The sequence below is a fragment of the Neomonachus schauinslandi genome, chromosome 8 (assembly GCF_002201575.2).
Source record: "Neomonachus schauinslandi chromosome 8, ASM220157v2, whole genome shotgun sequence".
In the NCBI taxonomy this organism is placed as follows: domain Eukaryota; kingdom Metazoa; phylum Chordata; class Mammalia; order Carnivora; family Phocidae; genus Neomonachus; species Neomonachus schauinslandi.
Window position 1 is genome coordinate 43,586,375 of NC_058410.1, and position 22,445 is coordinate 43,608,819.

Below are 22,445 nucleotides of genomic sequence, written 5' to 3' on the forward strand. Positions count from 1 at the left end.
GGGGGGGGGAAGGGCGGCGCAGGCCCCGCCTCCGGCCCGGCGGCTCCCGCGCCTCACGTCGGGCGTGGCCGCGGCGGGGCGGGGCGGGGGTCGGAGGAGGCGTGGCCGCGGCGGGGAGGCGTGCTCGCGGCCGGCGAGGCGGCGGGAGGGCGCGATTCTGGGTGACGCCCGCCCCTCGGGTTTTTGCTTGGTGTGGTTTCTGCTTGGGTTTTTTTTTTTTTTTTTTTTCTTTTAACGCTCTTTTTACATCAGTCCAACGGTTGTGCCGTCTTTCTACTGAATTTAGAGCTGTGATTCGGTTGTCTATACTGGGTTAGGTTCCGCTGTCTACGTACAGGGTAACATTTGGGGTAGAGAGAAGGGTTGGTTGCAGTGGAAATAAATTGTATTTTATAGACCCTGTGCCGGCTCGAAAGGAGCAAAGCCATTTTGGAAATCTGGTTCTTGGTCAATATCTGCGTTTGGGCACTACAGCGCCGTTAGTTAAAAAGACACAAAATGAAGGGTGAAGAGAGGCTTTTCCACGCACACTTTGCTTGGAAAAATCTGAGTAGGTAATATTTGGGCTGCACCTGGGTCTCCCGTTCTAATCTGGAAAGCCCTAGAATAAGAAAAAGATTGCTAGAGATGTGATCAGTTACACCCCAGGTTTCTGTCGTTTGGTGAGCATAACAGGAACATAAAAAGAGAAAATGGAAGTGTCAGGAAACCAAAGGGCAAAAAATATGGTAAGAAAGGGAAAGGAAGAGTAAAGACAGCAGCATACCAGGACATGTGATTTTCAAAAAATTTATGACAAACCGTTACCAAATAAAAATTTGTGGCACCACAAACAAGTTTTTTGAGGAGTCTTTGCTTGATTCATTGGCATTCATGTCAATTCATTTATGCTGTTTGACTACCATTGTGGGGAAAGGGAGAGGTTTTAACACATTTGTGGGGTTGTTGAGCAATTTCTGTATACCTAGTAAGAGTGCTATAAAGATTTCTTTTAATACCTGCTGTTCATAAACCATTATTTTTTTCCCTTCAGTGTTTTGAGTGAAACCGTTGACCTTGGCTAATTAAATTCAGAGAAAATATTATTTCTTAATTATCATCTGTGCTGAAGGAGTTGTTTTTTAGTATAGTGCCCAGGATTTTGAGTTGTCATTCTTTGGGCGTCGTTCATACTTAAGTAGGTTGCTGTTGATGTGGCTTCTTTATCTGCTGGTCTTTTGAAAGTTAATATGGCCCAGGTAATACCAGGCCTCCCCATATTTTGGAAAACTACTTAGAGGGGGAGTTCTCATTTTATTGGCAATGGATTAAACAGTAAACTAGAACCTACCAGAAAAGGTTTCCTCAAGCCCAGTTGTTTGTGTGGTGATAAATGCAGATTACTGTGACTGATAAACTATATTCTCTGTTCACTCCTAATAGTGCTGGTCCTAACACTAGCCAAGATAAAGTGTTAATTGCTGTACGCTGTTAAGATACACTAGATATGTAAGATAAATGGCCTTTTGAAGATTAAAACATGACTCCCTTGAGAATGGTGTATACAGTTTTCTGATTATTGCAGGCACTCTTAAGAGGAGATTTTAATTTACTTGCTTTATAAAAATGACATTATAAGCTTGGTAAAATAAAGTGTATTTTGCAGTCTGACCATAGGTATGTCATAATGTACATCTTCCATAAAACTTGATGCATCAAGAACTGAAAAGATCAACCTGGATACCACTAGTTTGGCTTATTTTCTTTAAAATCTTTTGTTTAATATGTCATATACAACCATATTTAAGGGAGAAATGACCTTCCTTAATAGTCCACTGGAAGCCACAAATATTGGCTCTGGGCCTCATGTTGTCTGTCCTAACTCTTTTATTATTGCTCCTCAGAAACATTAAAGAGCCTTTGAGCACTTTCTCCCATAGTTTCTTTCTTCCCCGTTGACAATACTTTGCAAGAAAGGTCAAAGGGATTCCCAGATGTGCGGTGGCATATTTCAAAGTGAGCTGGTGTCTCATAGAGGGGAAAACATTGTAAAAGCACCACTCTGGTTTCAGAGACAATTTATAAGATCTCTGCTGGACAACTTTTTGGTGACTCTCAAACAGCTAACCATATTGTAACAGATGGGGCACCATGAGTGTCTTCATTTATTAAGTACCCAAGGGGACCCATGTGATGCTTGGAGGGCTACATAGAACATAATCTCCAAAATTGCTTCTCTCTGTACAGATTATGTGGGAGAAGGATGGCTGAAAGAGATCCTTTGGGTTCTAAGATGAACAAAGCCTAAACTAGTGCCTCTCAGACAGAGATAAATGAACCTAATTAGCTATTGTTATAGGCTGAATTGTGTCCCCCCCATCCCATTCATATGTTGAAGCCCTAACTCTCCAGTACCTCAAAATGTGACTGTATTTGGTGATAAGGCCTTTAAAAAGATGGTTAGGTTAAAATGAGTTCCTGAGGGCGCCTGGGTGGCTCAGTCGGTTAAGCGACTGCCTTCGGCTCAGGTCATGATCCTGGAGTCCCGGGATCGAGTCCCGCATCGGGCTCCCTGCTCAGTGGAGAGTCTGCTTCTCCCTCTGACCCTCCTCCCTCTCATGCTCTCTGTCTCTCATTCTCTCTCTCGCAAATAAATAAAATCTTAAAAAAAAAAAAAAATGAGTTCCTGAAAGTGGGCCCTAATCCATTCTAACTGGTGTCCCTAGACAGGAGGGAATTTGGACATAAAGAGAGACACCAAAGGTAGCATAAACAGAGAAAAGACCATCTGAGGACACAGCAAGAAGGCAGCTATTTGCAAGCCAAAGAGAGGCTGTAAAAGAAACCAACCCTGCTGACACCTTAATCTTGTACTTCTAGCCTCCAAAACTGTGAGAAAATACATTTATATTGTGTAAGCTATCCAGGCTGGTATTTTGTTATGGTGGCCCTAGCAAAAGAATACAGCTAAAATTATTTTCCCTCACAGTTAGGCTTATTTGGCAATCTAAGTTTATTTAATCCAGTTATTGGTCTGTTATGAAGTGCTTTCTGTGGTGTGAAATGAGGTGACCATGTAGCCATGCCAGTAGGTTGTGGCGGGGTGTGGAGTGGTGTGCTGTAGCTATTCAAAGAAAGTACCTACTGGTGTTGGGCATACAACTTAAAATCTGAAGGGACAAGATGCAGCTTGCTTCCTTGCTCCAAAGCTCCTCTGCAGAGGGCTTTTTAAGAATCTTAAACTTGAAGTCACACAAAACAAGATGAAAGAGTGAATTAAAATGAACTAGAATTAAATTGAATTAAATTAAAATACACTGAGGGGCACCTGGGTGGCTCAGTTGGTTAAGCAACCGCCTTCGGCTCAGGTCATGATCCTGGAGTCCCGGGATCGAGTCCCGCATCGGTCTCCCTGCTCGGCAGGGAGTCTGCTTCTCCCTCTGACTCTCCTCCCTCTCATGCTCTCTGTCTCTCATTCTCTCTCTCTCAAATAAATAAATAAAATCTTTAAAAAAAAAATAAAATAAAATAAAATACATTGAATTAAAATATATTATAACTAAGATTTAAATCAAGTCTCAGCTCCTGCCTGCTGCAGAAGTTATAGGAATGGAAGTGCTAACCTCTTGCTTTTGTTCAAATCCTGGATTTCCACCTGGGGTAATTATATTAGCCCTGCATTTAATTCTCTTTAAAGAGACATTTGCATTATTGTCCTCATCTTTTAAAAAAATTCTCATGTAAGGTTTGTTGTAGTATGATCTTTAGTTAGTTTAAAGGGCTCCCAATTATTTATTAGTTATAGGATGTCAAAAGTTAATGATAGTTTTAGTCATTTTTTTAAAGATTTTATTTATTTATTTATTTGTCGGAGATAGAGTACAAGGAGGGGCAGCGGCAGGCAGAGGGAGAAGCAGGCTCCCTGCTGAGCAAGGAGCCTGATGTGGGACTCGATCCCAGGACCCTGGGATCATGACTTGAGCTGAAGGCAGATGCTTAACCAACTGAGCCACCCAGGCATCCCTTAATGGATAGTTTTAAATAAGATTTTCTAAATAAATGTGGAATGTCAAGATTTGCTGCAGTTTACATTTCTAAAAGGAATAAATCCTACAATAATGATTTTAAGAACTCATATAGAGAGAGCATTTATTACGTGAAATTGTGCTAGTGTCTGTGGAATATACAAAGACAAAACATACATAGACTTTATTGGAAAGGTAACTATGTAATCAAGTAAGTATTGTACAGAATAGAATGTGTTAGATGCAACTTTAGTTATTGTTAAAGTTCTGTGGGAGGCAAATTGGGTATCACAATAAAGGCTTTGTGTGTATGTGTGTGCATGTGTGTATAGTTTATGTGTATGTATATACGGTATGATATATATATGGTACATATGTATAATATGGTGTGATGCTTTATCATTTGTAAAGAATGTTTAAATAACCTGCTTTTCAGCTTCAAAACATCCTGGGATGGTAGGAGGGTAAGGATTATTCCCACATAACAAATGAAGACACGGGTGCTCAGAAACTTGTTCCTTTAATTGCTGACCTAGTGCTTCTCTAATCTCTCTCCTCTGTCAGATATTTAAAGTGGCCTTTATGAGAAGAAAAAGCAATTGGTATCATTTCCTGGAAGAACCCATAGGCTGGCAGACACAGTAGTAATGTCTTGATTAATGAACTCTTGAGGAACGCAGCTCCATGAATGAGGTTAGCGCAGGTACATACTGGGAGTGAGAGGAGGCTCAGCCAAGGCAAAGCGATGGGAGTCTCCCCCTTGAGGCACTACAGAGGTCAAGCCTCCTGTTGCAGAAGGGATGTCGGGGAGGATGGAACTACACATCCTGGAACCTTGCTATACTTTTTAAGAGGTTTCCGTATTTGTTACATAAAGTATGACCCCCCCCCCATTCTGTGCTCCACCTCATTAATAACATTTTCACTGTTTTGTGTTCACTGCTACCCATCATTAGGTTACAAATTTGTTGAAGATATAAACAACTGTTTGTTGTTGACAGTTTGTTGATGTTAATATCATTATAGTGTTTCTGACCAGAAGAATATGAATGGAAATGCTTAATAATTATTTTCTATTTCTTGTATCTAGTTTTTTACCATGTGTTCTTACCCTTCTAATAAACGAAGCTCCTTCTAAATTCATTTTCCTCTTGAACTCAGTCTCTACTCATCCATCTTCCTTCATGTTTTATATTCAGTCCTTTTCTCTTTAACCTTCTACCTCTCATTCATCAGATGCTCTCTTTTTCCGGTATCAGGAGAAATGTGTGGTTAGTAGAGAAAGGACTCAAATCTTTAAAACCTCTCTAGGCTAGAGCACTGCTTGCACAAAGCCACTGCTAAGCATAGCAGCATTTCTAGTTGGTTACTATAGAGACAATCAGCATTAGATGGAGTCTCGCTTGACGGAAGCTAGGCAAGGAGGCTTTGTGAGATTGGAGGCCTCATATGCTGGGTCATGTGGAAGAGGCCAAAACCTAGAAAAGATACGAAGGGGAGATGTTTCACAAATGAGCTAACAGGTAATTAATTGATAGATTTTAGGTTGGTTAAATCTGTGCCTGCAAAAGCCTTGAATCCAGCACACAAAGAATCTACTTCTAAGAACCCCAGTATGATTACAATTTTTTTTAAATAACAGCTGTGCTGCTATGAACATTTGTGTACAAATTTTTGTGCAGGACTTATGTTTCCATTCCTTTGGTTATATGCTTAATTAAGAGTGGAATTGCTGGGTCATATGATAACTCCTTTTGAGGAACTACCAGGCTGTTTTCCAAAGTGGCTGCACCATTTTACATTCCCACCAGCAACATGTGAGCGTTCTAATTTCTCCACATCCTCACCAATGCTTGTTATTATGTCTTTTTGATTATAGCCATGGGTGGTATGTGAAGTGGTATCTCATTGTGTTTTGACTTATATTTCCCTGGTGGCTAAAGATGTTGAGCATTTTTTGTTTGCTTATTGGCCATTTGTATATCTCCTTGGAGAAATGTCTGTTCAGATCCTTTGGTCATTTAAACAATTGGGTTTTTGTCTTTTTCTTATTGAGTTGAAAGAGTTCTTTATATATCCTAGTATATGTGCTGCCGAAGCAATCATAAGTTCTTTATATTTTTTTTTTTAAGATTTTATTTATTTCTTTGACAGAGAGAGATACAGCGAGAGAGGGAACACAAGCAGAGGGAGGGGAGAGGGAGAAGCAGGCTCCCCGCTGAGCAGGGAGCCCGATGTGGGGCTCGATCCCAGGAGCCTGAGATCATGACCTGAGCCGAAGGCAGGCGCATCATGACTGAACCACTCAGGCGCCCCAGTTCTTTATGTATTCTAAATACAAGGCTTTTATCAGAGACTTTCAGAGATTTGTGTATATGAGGTTCAGAAAAATTTTCTCCCATTCTGTGAGGTTTTTTTTCCTTTTTTTTTTTTTTTTTTTGGGTGGTGGCCTTTGCTGCCCAAAAGCTCTTAATTTAGATGAAGTACAGTTTATCTATTTTGCTTTTTTTGCTTGTTCTTTTTGTGTCACTTCTTGAAAACACTGCCATTATAATCAAAGGTCATGAAGATTTACACCTGTTTTATTTAATTGAAGCATTTTATACATTTACTTTATTTTTGTTTTCTTCGAGGATTTTAAGTTTCATTTTTTAAGTTTTTTATTATAATATTCAGTGTATTTAAACTAAAATTAAAAAAAAAAACAGTTCATCCATTTCTCTCTCCATACCAATAGATAGGCAACCACCAATCTCTCTCTTGTTTCTATGAGCTTGATTCTCTATATCTATGAGCTTTTTTAGATTTCACGTGTAAGAGAGATCATGCAGTATTTGTCTTTCTCTGTCTGACTTACTTTGCTTAGCATAGTGCCCTCAAGGTTTATCCATGTGTTGTGAATGGCAAGATTTCATTCTTTTTTATGGTTAAATAATATTCCATTGTGTATATATACTACAATTTCTTTATTCATCCATCAACACTTAGCTTGTTTTCATGTCTTGGCTATTGTAAATAATGCTGCAGTGAACATGGAAGTGCATGTATCTTTTCTAGTTAATGTTTTTGTTTTCTCCAGATAAATACCCAAAGTGGAATTGTTGGATGGTTTTCCTCTAAGAGTTTTATACTTTTAGTACCTTATATTTAAGTCTTTGATCCAGTTTGAATTATTTTTGTATATGATGTGACGTAGGGGTCCAAATTCATATTTTTGCATGTGGATGTCCAATTTCCCAGCGCTATCATTTGAAAAGACTATTCTTTCCCCCAAGAATGAATTGACCATAAATGTATGGGTTTATTTCTGGACAATCAGTTCTGTTCTGTTGGTCTGTATCCTTATGCCATTACCATATTGTCTTGATTATTGTAGCTTTGTAGTAAGTTTTGAAGTCAGGAAGTGTGAATCTTCCAACTTTGTTCTTTTTCAAGATTATGTTGGCTATTTGGGATTCATTGAATTTCCATATGAATTTTAGTATCACTTTATCAATTTCTACAAAGAAGATAGTTGAGATTTTGATAGGGATTGCATTGAATCTGTAGAAACCTTTGGGGAATATTGTCATCTTAACAATATTAAGTCTTCCAGCCTGGGTGGCTCAGTCGGTTAAGTCTCTGCCTTCGGCTCAGGTCATGATCTCAGGGTCCTGGAATCAAGCCCCATGTCAGGCTCCCTGCTCAACAGGGAGTCTGCTTCTCCCTCTCACCCTGCTCGGGCTCGCTTGTGCTCTCTCTCTCTCAAAAAAAATAATAAAATCTTTAAAAAAAGTGTATAGGCATACAACTGATTTTTAAAAATTGATTTTGTATTCTTAAACTTGCTGAACTCATTTATTAGTTGTAATAAATTTTTTGTGGATTCCTTAGGATTTTCTGTATGCAAGATTATGTTATCTGCAAATAGAGATAGTTTTACGTCTTCGTTTCCCCCTCTGGATGCCTATTATTTCGTTTTTGGCCTAATTGCCCTTTCCAGAATCTCCAGTACAGTGTTTAATAGAAATAGTAGAGTGGGGTTGCCTGGGTGGTTCAGTTGGTTGAGTTCCCAACTCTTGGTTTAGGTTGAGGTCCTGGTCTCCAGGTTGGGTCCTAGGATTAAACCAGCATGGGGCTCTGTGCTCAGCAGGGAGTATGTTTCTCCTCTTCCTCTCCTTGTGCCCCTCCCTCTCCCCGCCCCCTGGATGCTCTCTCTCTCATAAATAAATAAATCTAAAAAAAAAAAAAAAATAGAGTGAACATCCCTATCTTGTTTCTGATCTTAGCAGGAAAACATTGAGTCTTATACCATTAAGAATGATGTTTAGTTGTGGGTTTTCTATAGATGCCCTTTATCAGGTTGAGGAATTTCCCTTCTGTTCCTAGTTTGTTGAGTGTTTTTACTGAAAGAGTATTGAATTTTGTCAAATGTTTTTGGTGCCTCTGTCGAGGTGATCATGTGCTTTTTGTCCTTTATTAATATGAGAATGGTACATAAATTGGTTTCCAGATCTACATCAATCTTATATTTCTCAGATAAATCCCACTTGGTCATGGTGTATAATTCTTTTTATATATTGTTGGATTTGGTTTGCTAGTATTTTGTTGAGGCTTTTTGTATTTGTAGTCGTAAGAGATATTGGTCTTTAGTATTCTTGTGATGTCTTTGCTTTTTGGTATGTGGCAAATACTGACCTCATAGAATGAGTTAGGAAGTGTTCCCTCCTCTTCAACTTTTAAAGAGTTGTGAAGAATTGTTACTTGATTTTTTAGATGTTTGGTAGAATTCACCAGTGAAGCTATCTGTGTGTGGGTTTTTCTTCATGAGTAGTTTATTATTATTACTAATTCAATCTCTTCACTTATTATAGGTCTATTCAGATTTTCTTTTTTTCTTGAGTCAGTTTTGGTAGTGTCTTTCTAGGAATTTGTTAGTTTCATCCAGGTTATAGAAGTAGTTAACACACAGTTGTGCATTGTACTCCCTTATAATAATCCTTTTTATTTTTCTAAAGTCAGTAATAATGTCTCATCTTTGAGTCCTGATTTTAGTAATTTGATTCTTCTCTTTTATTGGTTTGGTTAGGTACCTAAAAGACTGACAACTTTTGGTTTTATTTTCTCTGTCATTTTTATATTGTCTATTTCAGTTTCTGCTCTAATATTTATTATTTCCTTCTTTCTGCTTGCTTTGGATTTAGTTTGCTTTTCTTTTTTTTCTTTTCCAGTGTCTTAAGTGGAAGCATAGATTATTGATTTCAGATTTTTCTTCTTTTTAAATGTAGCTATTTATAGCTATAAGTTACTCTCTAAGAACTGCCTTAGCTGCATCCCGTAAGTTATGGTAAGTTGTGTCCTCATTTTCTTTCCTCTCAAAGTATTTTCTATTTCCTTTTTCATATTTTATTAATTTATTAAAAGTAATTTCTACACCCAATGTCCGGTCTGATTACTTTTTTATACAGCTACCTATTCATTGCATGGGTGTCTTTCTACACTATCCCTGACAAATGGACATTCCACATTTGCTTACATAATTACTTTGATGAAAAGTTACTGCTTTGTAAAGTAGCCCATTCCATTTTAAGCACCTCAAGTTTTCCAGTAGTTCCCTATAAAATTCTGCGTGATGGTCTCTGTTATTTCTTTTGAAGCTGCCCCCAATTAGTCTAATTTCTCTTCCAAAGGATAGTTCTCTAAGTATGTAAAAATTATTTTCTCTTCTCTAAATCTTTCAGGCTAATCATACCCTGTGCCGTAAACTATTCTTTAAATAACATTATTTCCTTGTCCTTTATTATCTGTTTACCCTTGTCTTTTTTAGTATTTCTTTTAAACTTTGATGTCCCAAAAGTAAACATTAATTTTCTAGATCAACAATCAGCAACCTTTTTTCTATAAAAGGCCAGCTATGAATATTTTAGATTTTGACAGCCATACAGTGTTTGTCACAACTACTTACCTCTGCCATTGTAGTTTGAAAGTAGCCATTGACAATAAGTAAATGATGAGCATGATTGTGTTGCAAAAAACCTGTTTTTACAAAAACAAGTGGTTGGGCCAGATTTTGCCCACAGATCATAGTTTGCTGACTTCTGCTCTAGATGTTATCTAACTAGTGCAGAAGCCAGTGTGATTATATCTTCACTTGTGAATGCTATTCTCACATTAACATATTTTTTAAATTGTATTAAAATATTTCTCTGATATTAGCATAGGCACTGCAACCCTCCTTTGGTTACTGTCTAAAGTGTGTCTCTTGTAGACAACACATAGTTGGATCATGTCTTTATATTCATTCTACAAACTGCTTTTTATTTAAGTGTTTGTTTACATTTGACATACTTACTGATGGGGTAGGATTTACGAATGCTATATTCCACTGTTTTCCACACGGCTTATGTCTTCTTTGTTGCGGTATTCTCCATTACTGCCTTCTTTTGTGCTTAATGTAATTTTTAGTATATCATTTTAATACCCTTATGCTTCTTTTACTGTATTTTTCGGGTGATTTTCTTAGTGATTATCTTGGGGGTTATTATAACATCTTACTGTAAAAACAATCCAATTCAGATTAATACTAATTTAATTTTAATAGTATATAAAAATTTTGTTCCAGTATAATTCTGTTCCCTTCACTTTCTTTTGTGCTGTTGTCATACAGATTTCCTCTATATACATTATAAGCTGATCAACACAGTTTTATAATTTTTGCTTTCTGTAGTTTTTACTTAAATCAGAAGAAAAGAGTTACAACAAAATTACATTGATACCATCTTTAATATTTACCTATGTAGTTAACTTTACTGGTGTTTTTTATTTCTTTATGTGTACTTGAGTTACTGTCTTAGTGTTCTTTCATTTCAGCCTGAAAGACTCCCCTAGTATTTCTTGTAGGTCAGGTCTGTTCACACTAATTTGTTTTTGCCTGGTATTTTTACTTTACAGTAATGAAATTGTAGAGTGTGTATTCTTTTGCTCAATATTTTGTTTTAATATTTCATCTATATTGTGTTTAGTTGCACTGCATTTTTTTATTGCTGTCTTATTGCACAGTATGAATATACAACAATTTCTTTATCTGTTCTACTGTTAATGGACTTTTGAGTCTATCATGTGAGGTTTTTTCCTTCTTTAGTCTGTTGATATGATAGATAATATCAATTGATTTTTGCTTGTTGAACCAGCCTTGCATACCTCAGATAAATCCCACTAGGTCATGGTATATAATTCTTTTTATACATTGTTGGATTTAGTTTGCTAATATTTTAGTGTACGTGCTGCCGAAGGGAGCACAAGTTTGCTAATATTTTACTGAAGATTTTTGCATCTATGTTCATGAGAGATATGGGCTGTAGTTTTCTTGTAATGTCTTTGTTGGGTTTTGGTATTAAGGTAATGCTGGCATAGAATGAGTTAGGAAGTATTACCTCTACTTCTGTCTTCTGCAAAAACTGTAGAGAATGGGTATCCTTTCTTCCTTAAATGTTTAGTAGAATTCACCAGTGAAGCCATCTGGGCCTGATACTTTCTATTTTAGAAGGTTATTAATTATTGATTCAATTTCTTTAATGGATATGGGCCTATTCAGAGTGTCAGTTTCTTCTGGTGTGAGTTGGCAGCTTATGTCTTTCAAGGAATTGGTCCATTTCATCTAGGTTATCAAATTTGTCGGCATAAAGTTGTTCGTAATAATTCTTCTTTATCTGCTTAATGTCAATAGGATCAGTAGTGATGTCCCCTCTTCATTTCTGATATTAGTAATTTGTGTCTTTTCTCTTTTTTTTCTTAGCTTATCAGTTTTATTGATCTTGTCAAAGAACAGATTTTGGTTTCAATGATTTTCTCTATTGATTTCCTGCTTTCAATTTCATTGATTTCTGCTGTAATTTTTATTATTCCCTTTCTTCTGCTTGCTTTGGATTTAGTTTGCTCTTCTTTTTCTAGTTTCCTAAAGTGGAAGCTTGTATTATTGATTTTAGATCTTTCTTCTCTTCTAATATATGCACTCAGTGATATCAGTTTCTCTAAGCAGTGCTTTCAGTGCATCGCGCACATTTTGATAAGTTATATTTTGATTTTGATTTAGTTCAAAACATTTTTAAATTTCTCTTAAGATTTCTTCCTGGTCCCATGTGTTACTTAGAAGTGTGTTGTTTAATCTCCGGTAATTTGGGATTTTCTAGTTCTCTTTCTGTTATTGCTTTCTAGTTTAATTACATTGTGGTCTGAAAGAGGATTTATGATTTATTTTATAAATTTGCTAAGGTGTGTTTTATCGTCCAGCATGTGGTCTATCTTGGTGAATATTCCATGGGATCTGGAGAAAAAATACATTTTGCTGTTGTTGGATGAAGTCGTTTATAGATACTTGTTATATTCAGTTGATTGATGGTACTTTTGAGTTCACTTATGGCCTTACTGATTTTCTGCCTGCTGGATATGTCCATTTACCATAAAAGAGTACGGTAAGTCTCCAACTATAATACAAATTCATCTACTTCTTCGACTTCCACTAGTTTTTACCTCACATATTCTGAGGTCCATAAATACTAAGGATTGTTACATCGTCTTGGAGTGTTGACCCCCTCTTATCATTATGTAATGCTCCTCTGTCTCCCTGATAAATTTTCTTGCCCTGACATCTGTTCTGTCTGAAATTAATACAGCTACTCTCATATTTATTTGGGTTAGGGTTAACATGGTATATCTTTCTTTATCTTTACTTTTAATCTATATGTCTTTATATTTAAAGTGGGTTTCAAAAAAGTAAAAATAAAGTGGGTTTCTCATAGATAATGTATAGTTGGGTCTTTTTTTATCAACTCTGATAATCTGTCTTTTAATTGGTGTATTTAGACTGTAGATGTTCAAAGTGATTATTGACACAGCTGGATTTATACTTGCCATATTTGTTAGCATTTTCCATTTGTTGCCCTTGTTCTTTGTTCCTGTTTTTATCTTCCACTTTTCTACCTATTATGGTTTTAATTGAATATTTTATATGATACCAGTTTTTCTCCCTTCATAGTATAGCAATTATGCTTCTTTTTAACTTTTGTAATTGGTTGCTCTAGAGTTTGCAATATACATTTACAATTTTTCCAAGTCCACTTTCAAATAATACTAAAAACACTTCATGGGTAGCACTGTACCTTATAACTAGCAAGATATTTCTAATTCCCCCTCTCGTCCTTTTTATTATTGCTCTCATTCATTCACTTGAACATAAACACATATAAGCATACATATTTGAATACATTATTGCTATTATTTTTAACAAACTATTGTATGTTAGATGAATTAATAAGAAAAACAAGTTTTTATTTTAGCTAGTCCTTCTTCATTCCTCCTTACTTTATGTAGATCTGAGTTTCTTTTTCTTTTTTTTAACTTTATATAAGTAATCTCTACCGCATGTGGGGCTCGAACTCACTTTTCCGACTGAACCAGCCAGGTCTCTTTGTGTAGATCTGAGTTTCTGACCTATATAATTTTCCTTCTCTCTAAAGAACTTCCTTTAACATTTCTTGCAAGGCAGGTCTCCTGGCAACAAATTACCTCAAAAAAATTTTTTTTTCTTTTTCACTTTTGAAGATAATTTCATGAAAGGTACAGAATTCTAGGCTGGCAGGCTTTTTCTCTCGATACTTTGAATATTTCATTCTACTCTTGTTACTCACGTGGTTTCTGAGGGGAAGTTGGATATCATTCTCATGTTTGCTCCTCTACAGCTAAGTTGTATTTTTCCTTTGATTTCTTTCAAGATTTTTTCTTTATGTTTGATTTTCTGACATTTAAATATGACATGCCTAAATGTAGTTTTTAAAAAAAAAAACAAAAAAACATTTTTCCTGCTTAGTGTTAGCTTGAGTTTTCTGGATCCATGGTTTGGTATCGACATTAATTAATCAATTAATGACTAATTCTTAGTCATTATTGCTTCAAATATTGCTTCTGTTCCTTTCTCTCTTTCTTTTTATGCTGGTTTCCCATGACATTTATGTTACACCTTTTATAGTTCCACAGTTCTTGGATATTCTGTTGTGTTATTTTTCACCTTTTCTCCTGTTTGCTTTTCAGTTTTGAAAGTTTCCATTGAAACTTATACTATCTTTACATTCAGAGATTCTTTACTCAACCATGTCCAATCCACTAATGAGCTCATCAAAGGCATTCTTCCTTTCTTTTACAGTGTTTTTGATCTCTAGAATTTTTTTATTTTTTTCTTAGACTTTCCATCTCTTTGCTTATAATATCAGAGAAAAATTGCCAATATTTAATGTGAGAACCTGGGATAACTCTTGGAGTTAAAACTCACAAAAGTCTGAGGGTCCCCCATGAATGGAGATTTTAATTCTCAGAGTTGTCCACTCTGAGCCTCCAGCAATTCATCAATTACAGTTCAGGTTTTCTTATACCATTACTGGTTCCCCTAGAGGTAACAGCTCTGGTAAGTTGTGATTCTCTGTCTTTCTGTCTTCCTAATTTGGGGGGGGGGGGCATTGGTTTGCCCTGTGACCTCATTTCTCTAATGCATCTTAGAAAAATTACTCATTTTTCAGTTTGTTCAGGTTTTAACTTACTGTTAAACAAGTGGCAACTTGTGGCAACTTCTGAGCTCCTTAAATGCTGGACTGGAAAACAGAAGAACTCACATAGATTTTCTCTTGTATTTTCTTCTCTGAGTTTTCATCTATAAAGTTTTACATTTTTCGTTTAGATCTTTTCATTCATTGAGTTAATTTTTGTATCACATTTGAGGTATGGATCAAGATTGATTTTTTTTTTTCCTTTTTGCATAAGGCTATCCAGTTATTCCAGCACCATTTATATAACAGATTATCTTTTCTTCATTGAATTGCTTTTGTATTTTTATCAAAAAATCACTTGACCAGATATGTGTGGGCCTATTATTGGACTCTATTCCATTGTTCTCTCTGTCTCTTCTTTTTCTAGTATGACACTGAATTGATTACTGTAGCTTTGTAGTAAATGTGGAAATTAAATCATGACCTCCTACTTTGTTTTTTGGTTTGATTCTTCTATTTCCTTTGCTTCTCCATATAAATTTTGGAATCACTCTGTCAATTTCTATAAAAAGAAAAACCCCATTAGAATTTTGTTGGAGGGGGCGCCTAGGTGGTGCAGTTGGTTGTGTCTGACTCTTGGTGTCGCTCAGGTTGTGATCTCAGGGTGGTGGGATTGAGCCCTCGTCAGACTCTGTGCCCAGTGCACAGTCTGCTTAGGACTCTCTCTCCATCTGCGCCCCTCCCCCACCTGCTTGCTCTCATTCTCTCAAATAAATAAATCTTTTTAAAAAAATTTGTGTTTCGAATTTCATTGAATCTATAGACCAATTTAGGGAGAATTATAGAACAATTTGGGGAAGCATCTTTAAAATACTGGGTGACTCAGTCAGTTAAGCATCTGCCTTCAGCTCAGGTCATGATCCCGGGGTCCTGGGATCAAGTCCTGCACTGGGCTCCTTGCTCAGCAGGGAACCTGCTTCTCCCTCTGCCTGCCAATCCCCTTGCCTTGTGCTCACTCTCTCTGACAAATAAAAAAATAAAATCTTTAAAAAATAAATAAATAAAATACTGAGTTTTTCAATTCATTTCATGAACATGGACTATCTCAGTGTTGTGTAGTTCTTACGTACAGATCTTGCACATTTTTCTTTAAAGATTTTATTTATTCATTTGAGACAGAGAGAGAGAGAGAGAGCACAGGAGCAGGGGGAGAGGCAGAGGGAGAGGGAGAAGCAGGCTCCCTGCTGAGCCAGGAGCCCAACATGGGGCTTGATCCCAGGACCCTGGGATCATGACCTGAGCCGAAGGCAGGCGCTTAACCGACTGAGCCACCCAGGTGCCCCTTGCACATTTTTTAAAATTTTTTATTTATTTTTTAGTTAATCTCTGCACCCAGGTGGGGCTCGAATTCACAGCCCAGATCTTGCACATTTTTAAAGATTTATGCCCAGGTATTTAATATCTTCAGGTGCTATTATAAATTGTATTATTTTAATTTTTATTATTTTTAAAGATTTTATTTATTTGAGAGAGCGAGAATGAGAGAGAGAGCATGAGCAGGGAGAGGGGCAGAGGGAGAAGCAGACTTCCTGATGAGGAGGGAGCCCAAGAGCAGGGCTCGACTGGGGACTCCGGGATCACGACCTGAGCAGAAGGCACTTAACCAGCAGAGCCACCCAGGTGCCCCAATTTGTATTATGTTTTAATTGCCATTTTTAATTTTTTTCTAATGTATAGAGATATGATTGATTTTTATATATTGACTTGCATCCTGCAACCTTGCTATACTCACTTAGTTCTAGTAGCTTTTTTGTAGATTACTTGGAATTTTATACACAGTCATATTGGTCTGAAAATATAAAGTCTTATTTTTCCTTTTTGATCTGATGGTTGTTAATTTCTTTTCCTTTATTTTACTGGCTAGAACCTCCACCAAGATTTTGAATAGGAATGATGAGAGCTAATCTTCTTGCCTTGTCCTGATCTTGGGGATGAGGGTGGGGGTAAGCATTCAGTCTTTTATGATTAAATATGTCATGATTTTTGTAAATACTAAGAATGACGAAGTTCCCTCTCTTCCTGGCTTTCTGAGAGACTTTTTTATCATGAATAATTGTTGAGTTTTGTCAGGTGTTTTTCTGAATATATTGAGATGGTCATTTGCTTTTTCTTCCTTAGTTTATTGATATGGTGAATTATATTGGTTAGTTTTTGAATGTTGAATTAGCCTTGCATTCCCAAGATAAACCCTACTTGGTTATAATCTATTATTTTATGTATTGTTTGAGTTGCTTGTATTTTTTGAGGATTTTTGTGTCTCTGTTTATGAGAGATACTGGTCTTTAGTTTTCCTTTGATATATCTTTTATCTGGCTTTGGTATCTTAATAATGCTGGCTATACTAAATGAGTTGGGAAATGTTCCTTGTTTTTCTGTATTTTTGAAAATCTGGTGTAGAATTGGTATTATCTCTTTCATAAATGTTTGGTAGAATTCACCATGAAGTCATCTTAGTTTGTAGATTTAAATAGATATAGGAGTATGCAAGCTATTGATTCCTTTTTAGATAAACTTCACAGTTTATACATTTCAAAGAATTTGACCATTTCATCTAAATTATCAAACTTAGGACATAGAGTTGTTCATTGTATTTACTTACTATTATTAAGTATCTGTAGGGTTTATAGTGATATCCCCCTCTCATTCCTGATATTTGTAATTTGTTTCTCCTTTTTTTTTTTCTTGGTCAGCCTAGCTTATCAATTTTGATCAACAGTAGTTATTATAAGTACTCACTATGTGTCATATACCTTTTAAAGAGCTTTATTATATTCTATTTGAACATCCAAGACTCTATAAGATACATTCCATTGTTATGCCCTTTTATAAATGAATAAACAGAGGCCAGAACATATTAGGAAACTTGCCTATATATGACAACCAGAATGACAGATCCAAGATTCAGGATCCAAGTCTGTGTGACTCCAAAGCCTTTGCCTTTTTATTTATTTTTTTGTTTGTTTATTTTAGAGAGCACGCACGTGCACAAGTCGGGAGAGGGCCAGAGGGGAAGGGAGAGGGAAAGAATCTCAAATAGACTCTGCGCTGAGTGCTGAGCCCACTGCGGGGCTCAGTCTCATGACCCCAAGATTATGACTTGGGCTGACACCAAGAGTCAGATGCTTAACTGATGGAGCCAGCCAGGTGTCCCCAAAGCCTTTGCTTTTGACCACTCTGGTATAAAGGATGAATCAAAACCAGAAAAGACATATTAAAGGAGTCTTCTTTCTCACGCTGTGACTAGGAGCAAACTTTTCATTTTCATCATTGGACTCTAATATCTACTGTTTTCTGTCTTTGGACCCCTCTCTATAAACAGCATATAATACAGAACCTCTTGTCAGAAGATCTCTGGAGATCTGTTTGCTCTTTCTGTTCAGTGAGGGTCCCTACCAAGGAAAGAGAAAATTTGGAGACTTCCAGTTGCTATAAAATACTCAATAACACATCTTATATTTTCAGAACATAGGATCTTCTGAGGCCTTCCAGTGCCTGGACACCAGAAATAGTTGTCCTGATGCCATCCATTTTTTTTATTGAAGTGTAGTTGACATACAATATTATATTCATTTCAGGTATACAACATAGTGATTCAACATTTATATACATTATGAAATGCTCACCATGATCAGTCTAGTTACCGTCCGTCACCATACAAAGTTATTACGATATTATTGACTATATTCTCTATGCTGTACTTTATATCCCTATGATTCATTTGTAAGTTTGTACTTCTTAATTCCCTTCCCTTATTTTGCCTATCCTCCCATTCCTCCTCCCCTTGGGAACCACCAGTTCTCTGTCTGGTGCCATTCCTTCTTGACAGATTAGAAATAAAAGCATTGACTCTTTTCCATTTAAAATGTAGGTACTTTCCCCTTATAGGTATAAAATATGCTTTTGAAAATAAAAGTTGACATAGCTTGCTTGTTTCCTTAGGTCTGACGGTAACTGCTGTGAAAGACTCAGGAGAATGGAATTTGGAGGCTGGCGCATTAGTACTTGCAGATGCGGGCCTTTGCTGTATCGATGAGTTTAACAGCCTCAAAGAGCATGATAGAACCAGTATCCACGAGGCAATGGAGCAACAAACCATAAGTGTTGCTAAGGCTGGGTAAGAGTTTCTTTTCTTTAAAATCTACGGGAATAATGAGATTAGTTAACAATGTGATTGTGGAAAAAGGTGAACCTTACTGAACTGCAAGGTATGTTTGGTCTTATCAGGGATTATCAGTTACATTCATCAAGACACACATTAGCATCCCCACGGAGGTGTATGAGGAAGTAAAAATGAGTTGTTGGGACAAAGAAAGGAAAAACTAAAGTATAAATGTAAGTTGACTTAATTCAGGGAGGGGACTTATGAAGAGCTTTCTTTCAATGCAGGATCCAACATATTCTCTCATTCAGTAATGTATATCTACTTACTATGTTAGGAATTTTTAAAGATTCAAAAAGAAATAACATGATTTCTGCTTTCAGTGGCATTCTCCTTATCTATCCTAATAGAAGGTTGATCATGGCATGTGGAAAACTAAATAATAAAATACATTAGTAAAATGAAGTGCGTATTGTGACTCAAGGAGGTGTAGGGGTTGAGGTATGTGAGTCACTTGCAACATATAACCACTGAGGAGGAAAAATGGGCAAGTCAGATAGAAATCCATTCACCCAGGCCCTGAGATGGTTATGAGAAACTTACCTGGCTACAAAGGCTGACCACCAAGTGGTCTGCCGGATCATCCAAAGGACAGAGCTAGAACTATCTCAGCCCTAATGCTACTATTATAGGTGTGAGGCCAGTTGATCAGGCAGGTGGGCTGCCAGCAGAGTCTTCAAACAGTAGTGGGCATGAAAAGGGATGCTGGTGTATATAGAGTCTGTGAGATCTAATTATATACACTTGGAAAGAAAAAGGGGGGTGTGGGTGGGTGAGAGGATAGAGCCCATAGGGAAAAAAACACAAGAAAAAGCTAGGTAGAACAATGACCAGATCTATTCATTTCATTCAATATACAATGACTCTGTATATTCATGAAGAGCCTGCTATATACCAGGCACTGTGCTAGGTCTCCAACCCATGGGCTTTTGGCGGAAGAGTAGAGGCAAAAAAACCCAAAACCTTTCTACTTCAGGAAGAGGTTAGATTAGGGCATCTTCCTTCCCTCCCGCAGGAGCTAGACAAAATGGCCCTTCTGGGAGAAGGGTAGGAGCAAAAGCCTTCTTCTCCTGAAGGAAGGGCTGGAAACACTCTTCAGGTCCAGGATCCTGAACCAAGGCAAAACAGTGGTCTGTACCATCGGGAAGGGGACAGAACAACAACTCCTGCCCAAGGACCACCACAGATACATGGCAGAGTTCTGCTGCCACCAGGTGGGAGGGACAGAAGAGCTTACAGCTTTCTAGCCCATCCCATCCAAAAGCAGGCTCATAGACCCTGTCTCAGACCAGGAGCCCAAAAACCAACCTGGCCCCCAAATAAGCCTAACACCTAGTAACAAGCAGTCTGTCAGTGGGGAAGGTGCAGTAATATGGAAAGAGACCCCACTGTGGTGAGTTGTGTGGTGACTGCTGAAAGCTGAAGGTAGAGTAGGAACACTGAGAATGATCTTCCAGCACTGCACTACAACCCCCATCTAGATGCACAAAGTAACACAGCTCAACAATGAAAGAATTCGAAATGTCTGGTGCATTGAGGGTAAAGATAACAACAATGCCAATACCCAGATCAACTGTCAGGGCCTTACAGACACTAATGGCCTTACGCTATACACGAAGTGGTATAATATCATTTGAAGGTAGACTGTAAGAAGTTAAAGATGTAAACTCTAGAACAACCACTAGAAAATGAAAGAGGTGTAACTAATAAACCAGTGGTAGAGGTAAAATGGAATCATAAAAAAATAACAAAAGAATGCAGGAAGAGAAGAAAAGGGGAACAAAGAATAGATGGGACAAATAGAATGCAATTAGCAAGATGGTAGATACAAATTCAACCATATCAATGATTATATTAATAATCACATAAACAATTAAAAGGCAGTGACTGTCAGATTGGATAGAAAAGCAAGACCCAACTAAATGCTGCCTTCAAGAAACTGACTTTAAATTCAAACGCATAGGTAAGTTAAAAGGATGGGGAAGAAATATTCCGTGGAAATACCAAAACCTGACCAAGACATTACAAGAAAATAAAACTACAGAATGATACCCCCATGAACATAAGACATGAAAACTCTTTTCTGTTTTTTTTTAAAGTAGGCTCCACACCCAATGTGGGTCTTGAACTCACACTCCTGAGATCAAGAGTACATGCTCTATCGACTAAGCCATCCAGGTGCCCCATGACATGAGAGTTCTTAATAATACTTTAGTAAATTAAATCCAGCAGTATATTAAAAAGATTATACATTATAACCAAGCGAGGATCATCCAGGAATGCGAAGTTGATGTAATATTTGAAAATCAATCAATGTAAATTCACAATATTAACAGAATGAAAAAGAAAACATCCCTATAGGTGCAGAAAAAGTATCGGACAAAATTAAATACCCAATAATGATAAACATTATCAGCAAATAGGAAGAGAAGTCCATGTGCCTGTTTAAATATCATCTATGGAAAACTTAAAAGAAACATTTCATACTTTATGATGAAGTGAAATGTTTTCCATTTAAGTTTGGGAGCAAGTCAAGGATGTCCAGTCTTACTACTTCTGGCCAGTATTGTAGTGGAAGACTTAGTCAGTTTAGTAATGCAAGAAAAAGAAATAAAGGACATTCAGTTTGGAAAGGAAGAAGTTAAAACTGTCTATATGACATGATTGTCTCCATAGAAGATCTCAAAAGAATCAATGAGAAAAAGGGTCACCTGGGTGGCTCAGTCATTGGGCGTCTGCCTTCGGCTCAGGTCATGATCCCGGGGTCTTCTCCCATTCCCCCTACTTGTGTTCCCTCTCTCGCTTTGTCTCTCTCTGTCAAATAAATAAAGTCTTAAAAAAAAAAAAAAGAATCAATGAAAAAGGTATTAGAACTAATAAATGAGTTTTAAAAAGTCACAGATTGTTGTGTAAAAATTAATTGTATTTCTTTGTGCTACCAATGAACAGTTAGAAACTGAAGTTAAAACATACCACTTAACAATAGTATCCACAAATAAGAAATATTTAGGGATAAATCTAGTAAAATACATTCTAGATTTTTACAATGAAAACTGCAGAACATTGGTGAAAGAAATTAAAGAAGACCTAAGTAAATGGAGATATATACCAAGTTTCATTCATCAGAAGACAGTGTTGTTAAAATATCTGTTTTCCTCTAAGCGACCTATAGAATCTACAATTTCAATTAAAATCCCAGCAAGCTTTTTGCAGAAATCAACAAAGCACAGGAACTAGAATAGCCAAAACAGTTTTGAAAAAGAACAAATCTGTAGAACTTACTTATTTCAAGATTTACTATAAATCTGCAATAATCAAGGTAGCATAGCATTGGTGTAAAGATAGACATAGATCAATGGAAGAGAATACAGGCCCAGAAATAGACTCACAGGTATAAAGTTAGTTGATTTTCAAGAACAATGCCAAGATAATTCAATAAAAAAAGGATAGTCATTTTATAAAAATGGTGCTAGAACACTTGGATATTTATTTACAAAAAATGACTTGCACATAAATGCTTATAGCACCTTTAGTCATAATCACCCAAGACTGAAAATAGCCCAGAAATCCATCAACTGGTAAATGGATAAACATTTTGATAAATTCATACAATAGAATACTACTAGAAAGATAAAAGAACAAACTATTGATACATGCAACAACATGATTGAATCTTAAAAGCGCTATGTGAAGTGAAAGATGCCAGGC

At 36.8% G+C, this 22,445-nt stretch overlaps 1 protein-coding gene across 1 annotated transcript in view; it reads left to right on the forward strand.

Moving 5' to 3' along the window:
* MCM9 (minichromosome maintenance 9 homologous recombination repair factor) overlaps window positions 1-22,445 on the forward strand; it is an 86,970-nt gene that overhangs the window by 32,397 nt on the left and 32,128 nt on the right. The window contains 1 exon segment of the mRNA XM_021693449.1: window positions 18,518-18,692. Within this exon segment, the coding sequence (XP_021549124.1) occupies window positions 18,518-18,692 (175 nt within the window).